Genomic DNA, 9410 nt, shown 5'->3' on the forward strand with positions numbered 1-9410 from the left:
GCGGCAAAACAAGTGCCAAATTAAGCTATAATATGCATGAGCAAGTCATATAACGTTTATAAAGCAAGTCATCCAGTGAAATTGGCGGTCCTACCCGCACAAACATTTATATTTCATAAAAAGTCAAACATTACAATGGCTGGGTATCTACCCGCCTACAGAAATATAAATCTATCCTAACGGTGGGAAGGGATCTCAAGGTTCAAACTTCAGGACCACTCCCTCCAAACCCACTTGTACCGGCACCATCAGTTGGCTGTGGCGGTTCAAGGAAAGTCTTGAGAATGGTTAGCCCATCATCAGCAGCAACAATCTCGTTCACCTTCTCCACCACCGGATGCGGGAAGGCAGCATACTGGTTCACTGCTTGGTCATAAGCAGCTTCAGTATCCACATCATATAGAGGGAAGTTGGAAGGCGGGATGCCCTTCTCAACAAACCCTAGACCAAGCAGGAAGCCAGCCTTTTCCCCATCCTCATGAGAAGCATTGAGGGCTGCGCTCATGGCATCGTCATAAGATGTATTCGTGAATACTCGATGCACAGCCTACAACAAGAAAAAATACAAGTATCAAAACCTTTTCTAAGCACAAAGAAAAGCGTAAAGATATTATGAAGCTACGCGTACCTGCGACAACGCTTCTCGTAGAAGCCATTCCTTGGTGATCAGAGCTTCCTGGAGGGCAGCTTGAGCTTGGTTACGGGCGCGTTCGGCTTCGTTTTTGTTAAGATTGGCAAGCAACACTTCCTTAGCAGCATCCTCTTCAATGCCCTTTAGCTTACGCTCAGTGTGGTCAAGCATACCCCTCTAATCTAAGATCTCTTGAAGCTTCTTGGCGTCTTCCATAGCCAAAGCATCATGAGCCTGCTGAAGCCTCTTTAGTTTGGCTTTAAGCTCCTCATTTTCGGCACACAGAGGTTCAGCAACGGCTTCAGCCTTGGTGGCCCTCTCGGTCGCGTTCCGCGCAGTTTCCTTAGCCAACCGAAGCTGTTCGTTAACAGCTTGGGTAGCCTTGGAACGGGCCTCGAGCCGGGCCTGCACTTCAACCTCGAGGGCCTTGAAGGCCTTTTCCTTCTCCGCAGCAATTGCGGAAAGTCTCCTGTTCTCTTCCCGGATAGCCCGCGCCTGAGCCACTTCTTGGATACGAGCAGCCTTTAACTTGTCGTTTTCACGACAAAGCAACTCGACGCGTGGCTGTATCCGGGCAAGGAGAATCCGAAGCTCATTTGTCAGCCTACCCTTCTGGTAGCTAGACATGGCTTCCCCCAACGCGCCACTTGGGGCTGCGTGACGCGCCCGAAAACTCGCGCCCACGCGCCTGAAAAAGCGTCTGGAATGACCATATACTGTCACGTCGCCATAACTTCATGCACGTCCTGAAACTGTCAGAAGAAACCGTCAGACCACGCTGACGCCCCTTCAACAGTTGGACTGTTCTTATCCTTTCACCAACTCTTCGAATTTCAAAAAGATTCAAAAGTAAGCGGGACTATACCCCTTACCTTGGCAACCAAGTAACTATAAGACAGGTGCGGGTACAGTGTCAAGGCAAAACCCTTCACATACTTAGCACCTGCAGGGAATTGAAGCCAAGAATACCTCGGCAACCAAGTAACTATAAGACGGGTGCGGGTACAGTGTCAAGGCAAAACCCTTCACATACTTAGCACCTGCAGGGAATTGACGCCAGGAATACCTTGGAAGTAAAGTAACTATAAGACGAGTGCGGGTACAGTGTCAAGGCAAAACCCTTCACATACTTAGCACTCCGCAGGGAATTGAAACCAAGAAGGATCTTCTGGGCCATGCTTGCGGAAACGGAAATAACATCCCCGCATAGCGGGAACGTTGAGAACTAGATTGTTTGAAGCTCCAAGATGGAATTGGTTGTTTAACATAATTGATCACTATGTTCAAAACTACCAAAACCTCATGGAGAATCTGCACAAGTGGAACTCAACGCTCCTGACTTGCGAGAAGGTTACAGACCTACCCGCATCATACCCAAAGATCAAGCGACAAAGTCGGGAATTCTGCACGTGACATTAGGACTTCCGCGGGAAGAATCCCCATGGAAAACCTTAAAACTAAACCCTTTTCAAAACCCCTTGCTTAAGTCCAAAAGTTCACCTCACTTATTAACAATTCATGAGAAGAACATTGGACTGGGGGGACTTGAAGAGGTAGGTCCCAGCAGAGCCCAGTTGGACCCGCAAGACTCACCTTGAATAGGGACGTCTGCGCGGTTGGACCCGCAAGACTCACCTTAAACAGGGACGTCTGCGCGGTTGGACCCGCAAGACTCACCTCGAAGAGACGTCTGCGCAGTTGAACTCGCAAGACTCCTGAGGGACGTCTGCGCAAAGACCAACTGGATCCGCAGGACCAACCATGCTCAGAGACGCGACGTCCTTACGCGCAGTACGCAAGCTGTTCCCGAAGGAAAAGCCTCCCAATGGTGACGTGCTCCGCCTGTTCCCGCAGCTACGGATACTAGCCATCAGGAAAGGCTACCCGCGCAGCAAGGCTACACGCACAAGGCACTAACTCTCAAATAATTCAGTAATGTCACCTGAAGAGGGAATGAGCAAGCCGGGAATACTCCCGCCCAAAGCCGGGAATTCTCCCGCCCAAATGAGCCAGTCCGTACGATACTGGAGGATCTTTTGTACTGTACCTGCCAATGTATGGACAAAAGATCTGACCAAAGCTACGACAGCTCACTGACAACAGTACGACGAGCAGCACGCTCTACTACTTAATGTCACTATCAGCCGCTGCCTACTCACCAACCTGTCGTAGCACGTGCATAGCCTGCAGTTGGTGGAAAAGGAATAGTACACAGCCGGCCTGGTCACTATCAGCCGCTGCCTACCCACCAACCATCAGCATGGCACGTGCGTAGCCCACAGTTGGTAGAACAGGAATACTATTCAGCTGGCTGTACCTGCTTGTAAACCTACCTTCGGCTATAAATACTCCAACACCTTGGAACGGTATCATATCTTAATATCATATCATATCTTCTCTCTAGCTATTTCTCTTAATATACACTTATATTCAAGAGCAATCTAGTCTGATTCTCACGCCGGAGGGTGGTCACAAGGAGGTACCCCCCCTTCTCAGTGACGAGCTCACGGTGTCTGTTTTGCAGGTCATCAGAACAACCATCTTTGCCGGAACTAACCCTCGTGGGAAACATCTATTTAACCCCCAGATTATCCGTAATCTGCCGGGGTCGATTAGTGTTTCTTCAATATTATTGTTTAACTTATCTTAAATTAGCTTTTATCCCCGTATTACGGGGTTGTTTTACATTATTCGTTTACAATATTTATATATTTTATTAGATTTTAATTTTATTTATTGTAAGAAAGTTTATATACTTAGGATTTGATGATGAAAGGGTTTTACAAATAAGTGAGATGTTATAACCCGGTTTAAAAGCTATCTGGGTTTGGTGAGACCCATGACCCGCTTATTATTTTTTACTATAAAATTGTTTTTTAATTATAAATAATATATTGTTTTAAAAAAATCAAATACTAATTTTTAGTATATCCCTATTTTATAGGATTTTCATATAAAATATTTGATAAGTTTAATTTTTAATTTAATGAGATGTTATAACCCGTTTAAGAGCTATCTGGGTTTGGTAAGACCCATACCCGTGAATTCGGGGGGTCAAATGCATGAGAAACTTTCATTTACAAATAAAGCAATCTGGTGGCTTGAGAGAATTTAGAGAGCAAGCAGAGAGCTTTTAAATGTTTCGTTTATATATATTTAAGATATATATAAATTAAACCTTTAAAAGCTCTCTGGTTTTTCCATACATTCTCTCAAGCCACCAGATTGCTTTATTTGTAAACAGAGGTTTTTCATGCATTTGACCCAAATTCAGGGGTATGGCTCTTATCAAACCTAGATAACTCTTAAACGAGTTATAACATTTCATAAATTAAAAATTAATCTCACCAAATATTTGATAATCATATAAAATATGGATATACTAAAACTTAATATCTGAATTTTTTTAAAATATATATTATTTATAATTAGGAAACAATTTTATAGTAAAAAAAATAAACAGGTCAGAGGTCTCACCAAATCCAGATAATTTTTAAACCATGTTAAGACATCTTCTTTATTTGTGAAACTTTCTCATCATTAAACCCTAAGTATATTATTAACTCCCTTAAAGTAAATAAAATTAAAATCCAAAAAATTTATTTAATTATTAGAAACGAATAACATAAAACAACTTTCATAATACGAGGGATAAAAACCAGTATAAAAATAATAATCTGTTTGGACGTATATAACTTATAGTGGTTAGTTACTGTCATTTGAAAATCGTACGTGTATGCTTTTATATTGTAATCATATCAATATCTTTTGTGTTTAAATTATTATCTAATAATACAAGTTATATATCTAGTCTAGCCGGTTAATATGCTAATTTTTTTTATATTAAACTTGTTCTAACTTTTGTCGTCTCGACAGTCGTCTAAACATATAATACTTTTGAGTTGCTTTCCACCACCTCTCATTAATTTTTACAATCTATAGAATCGTGATGTGACTAAATTCACTGTACGATTATGTATGTGTACATATAACGAATCATGTTCAACAAAGTGGCCATAGGTAGCTTAAATACTGCATAACCGATTATACGCAACATTGTCCATATATGATGGTTGAGAGAAAGAGTTTTATGCCGACAACCGACTTATAATATATATGTATATGTGTTTTATGTGGTTTTTGATTCCTTTACTTATAAACGGTCCTCATTTGAATGCTCCTAGTATATATGGGTTTAGGTTTTCAAATGTCCAAGAATTCTTTTAATTTTGCCTAATCTGGCCGTGGAAACAAAGCTCCAATGATGCACATTTTTTGACCATGAAAAATATACAATGTAATCACATAAACAATTTGTAAATCAATGCTAAATCTTCCAAATCTTAATATATTTTAACCTATATATATATTAACTTGATTTTGATGTAGATAAACACTAGATGCCACTAGACAATAGACTTTTAACTAATTTATGAGTTTTTGTCTATCGGATGCTTATTACTTTACATTTAGCATAAGAAATACAACACTAAATAAAACTTGTTCCTTTACTAAAATTTTATTTAATTCTAAATAGCATAACATATAAATTTCTATATATTACTATACCATTAGTATTATAAAAAAGTTATAAAAGATTCAAAAATTGTATTACATATTAAAATTAGTAAAATTGCCTACATAATGTCTATAAATTTCTGTTTATTAAAAAAAAATTTATAAAAATTATATACAAGGTGGGCTAGGTCAAGAGGATGTGTATAAAAATTGTATATTTATAAATATATGCAAGTGATGAGATTCAAGCCTATGTTACATTGTCACAACCAACCTTCTTGTAGGTGTGTCACCGTCTAAAAATATAAATATACTGTATCATTGAAAATTTCAGATACAAACATATCACATAAAAATCTACGGTCGCTAGCAACCTAAGTCCGCCCTTGCATACATGTGTATTTTTACTCTTAAAGTGACTTCCAAAATCAACATTTTTTATACATGTTTTGTCCATGACATGTAGTGGCTAACATTCAAGTGCCAAAGTAGAAACAGACATACAGCTGATGAAGGAAGCATACAAAAGAATGAAACAGGACCAAATTATATCTTAAACGGCTCAGATAAAACGACGCTGTTTCACACTTGGATACATTTTTACATGTTCGATTAGGAAGACGTGTTTAGCCCGTTGTGTAGGTCTCTTCTACCTGGCTGTTCATCACAAAGCTTGGAAACCTCAAAGTTATGTCCCTAAAAACCATCATTTACAAACATTTACAAAAAGTTATAGTTAATATAATTATAATGTAACTATGCAAGTAATATGGCTTACATTAAATGAGGAAGAGTCATATTCTTCAATAACGACGGGTTTTTGTCGACATATTCTTTCCATTCTTCTTGGTCGATCCTACCATCGCCTTTACTATCTGCTTCAGTGAATGTCTGATAAGAAATAAAAAGCATAATCATTCATCACAATCAAGCATTGAGATCGGGTTGAGTAATGGGTCAAAAGGGGTTCGGGTCAATAATCTATTTTTTTTAATAAACAATATGGTTTAGGATGCTATATACTTATATGCATTAAAATTTCACTTTGTGCGACTTTCAACCTGTTTGACCTGCTAGAAATAGACAGGGCCGTCTCTGAGGTTTTAAATACCTCGGCCGAGCCGGAAAAAAAAGGCCCATAGCCTTAACGAGTAACGAAATATATAAGCTAATTTTTTTAAACGAGGCTTAATAATTTAAACTTAATTAAATGGATTATGGATAAAAAATAATTTTGGACCCAATAATTATAACTTTATAAGATGATAAAGAGCAATTCATATTTTATAAGTTTTATTTTTTAAATGTATATATAAGTAATATAGATACAAAAAATTTTGGCCCCTAAAAATTGCGTGCCCCGACTGACGGTCCAACCGAAGCCACCCCCTCCAGCCGGCCCTGGAAATAGAATTTATAAAAAAAAAATGACCCGAATTGACGCATTTTATAAGTAAACGGGTTGAGCTTGCCACATGTACAAATAACAAACAAGCAATGCATACCTTTTCTACAATCGATTCGATTATATCATTCGATAGTTCAAGATCCGATTCATTAAGAAGAGCCAAAACCATCTCCTTCAACTGCAAGCATTCAGCGTTCAATATTATCGAAAAATCCCAAAACAAGATTCAATATACGAAAACAGCACGAGCTTTTAAATGGTAAGCGAAAACAAGAAACCGAAAAAATTTACCTCCTCACGTTCAATGAAGCCCGTTCGCCTTAAATCATATAACTTGAAAGCATCTGCCACAAATCACTTCTTATTTTATTGTGTCTTCTAGATACAAATGACAATATAAATAATTCAAAAGTATATCTTAATATCATTTCTTACACAGAACTTTGTCTGCTTGAGGAGCCTTTGGATGAAATACGCCCAACGAACGAACAAACTCGCTGAAGTCGATATGGCCACTCCTATTCACATCAAAAAGATCAAATATCTGCAAAAGTAACAACATAATTTAGTTGCTACAATGTTAAGAAATAAGAATTATATGTTAAGAACTAGGCCTGTAAACGAACCGAACGTTCAGTGAACTGTTCGTGAACCGTTCGGCGGGAAGTTCGTTTATGTTTGTTTATTTAATAAACGAACGAACATGAACAATAATTTTGTGTTCGTTTAATTAAACGAACGAACATGAACACATGTTCCTTTCGTTCATTTATGTTCGTTTATTTATGTTCGTTTATGTCTGCTTATTTATGTTCATTTATGTATTAATAGAAAATAATTAAATATTATCTGGATAGGGCATCTGCTTAAAGGTTTTATTTTTGTTAATTTGCGTTCATTTAAGTGTTTTCATTTAAGTTCGCTTATGTTTGTTTGTGTTCATTTACATTTGTTCATATATGTTCATTTATGTTCGTTTATCTTTGTCCAGTTATGTTCGTTTAGATTTTAAACAAACGAATACAAATGTCCATTTTTAAATAATCGAACATGAACATAAATATTTGTTCGATCAAGTGTCCGTGCTCTTTTAAAGTTAAATGAACGAACATGAACATGCCCTTGTTCGTGTTCATTCTATTCGTTTACAAGCTTTCATTATTCATATTGATGAATACATCGGTCTCAATCTCTTGGCTCTGTCGATTTTATTTGTGTTCATTTGTGTTCGTGAACCATTCACGAGCACATTAATTTCCTTAATGAACGAACACGAACATAAAATCTCGTTCGGTAACTGTTTGTGAACCGTTCACGAACACATTATTTTGTTAACGAATGAACATGAACAAGGCCTTGTTCGTGTTTGTTCGGTTCGTTTACAAGCCTGTTAAGAACACCACTTACTCGATCTGCAAACAAGTTCCGTTTATCATGATTTCTGAACAAGGCTAGAAGGAACTCATCCTGCAAGCAACATAATGATTATTATTCATCAAAGTTTCTAAATAAATAAAAAATAAAATAAAATAATATGAGAACATTACCTTCCCTATAAGCCCATCATCAACCACAGAACTGCTTAATTTCCCGAACAGCTCGTATAAAGCCTCGACTTCATTAACAGTAACTGCAAGAATCGAAAGTATGCCATCTATAAAACTATACAAGATGATAATATCATATAAATTATAAAACACCTAAACAACTTACAAGGGGTCTGAGCAGCAAGCTCAGCAGGATCAAAAGACGGTAGTCGTTGTAAACTCTTTGAAGAAGTTGAACAAAAACAACCCATGATTACACAACAACAGTCTCAAATTCTTCAATGTTGCATGATCAAATACTTAGCTGGATTTCTCATTATAATCTTCAGAAGAGTCGCATATGCTCAACGAACCTTCTAAAGCAACGGTAGCCTTTGATTATCCCTATAAATAACTACCAAAAAAAAAAAAAAACTTATTGTAATGACTATAATAGATGAATATCAATAACATAAAGAAAACTTTAATCTTTAATTTAATACAAACCACACACAACAAGTACCTAAATACTGGTTTAGTGGAGTTGCTAACAACTTACTTAATAAATTGAAAACACATATAAAATGATTTAAAATAAAATGAATAACAAAAAGGGAATATAAATTTTTAATCCACCTAAGTTGTCAAAAGCCCTTCGGGCGTGCGCCTCTACCATTCAGGTGATCTGAGCCAGATTTTGGTATTCTGGACACCTAAAACATGTTTAACCCCCCCCCCCCCCCCCCCCACCCAAAAAAAAAAAAGAGGTATGTTTATGCTGCGTGCGCCTTGCTTATCTCGGGCCCTCGCTTTTTTAAGCGCCTTTGACAACTATGATATCCAAACAGACATATGAATACTGATTCAGTGGAGATGCTAACAGATTACCAAATTTCAAAGTATTAAAACAACTTATTAAAGTAAAAACCTGCATTATATAATGGATGATGAAAGTCATGAAACAAAACCAATAACAAAAAGAAATCATATATATTTAATCCACCTAAAATCCACACAAACATATGCATACTAATTCAGTGGAGATGCTAAATTGCTAACAAATAACCTAAATTCAATAAATAAAAAAATAAATAAAAAATTATTAAAATCCCAATCAAACAATAACCTTTTCACCAAAAAAATCAAAAATGATCTCCTTATTAACGAAAAATTAATAAAAACTAGATAAAACATAACTTTTTCACATGCAATTAATACAAAAAAGATAAAATAAAATGAATCAAAGGAATATGCTAATAACCTTGTGATCATCAATCAATGGATCCAAGCATGTGTGTGAATATTCTGAACAATAAAACGTGACATT

General features: G+C 37.0%; 1 protein-coding gene across 1 annotated transcript; it reads right to left on the bottom strand.

Moving 5' to 3' along the window:
• Positions 1 to 5765: 5765 nt before the first annotated feature.
• On the bottom strand, positions 5766 to 8418 carry LOC143632913 (calcineurin B-like protein 4). The gene is made up of 8 exons (XM_077101318.1): positions 8271 to 8418; positions 8105 to 8187; positions 7965 to 8024; positions 6993 to 7101; positions 6849 to 6901; positions 6655 to 6735; positions 5928 to 6040; positions 5766 to 5845 (listed from the first exon to the last, which is right to left on the bottom strand). The coding sequence occupies exons 1-8, from the start codon at positions 8353 to 8355 to the stop codon at positions 5776 to 5778; spliced, it is 654 nt and encodes a 217-aa protein (XP_076957433.1). The 5' UTR covers positions 8356 to 8418; the 3' UTR covers positions 5766 to 5775.
• Between the last annotated feature and the right edge of the window lie 992 nt (positions 8419 to 9410).

The sequence above is a fragment of the Bidens hawaiensis genome, unplaced genomic scaffold (assembly GCF_021521415.1).
Source record: "Bidens hawaiensis isolate Kalapana, Puna unplaced genomic scaffold, B.hawaiensis_p1.1 tig00006555_1, whole genome shotgun sequence".
Lineage (NCBI taxonomy): Eukaryota > Viridiplantae > Streptophyta > Magnoliopsida > Asterales > Asteraceae > Bidens > Bidens hawaiensis.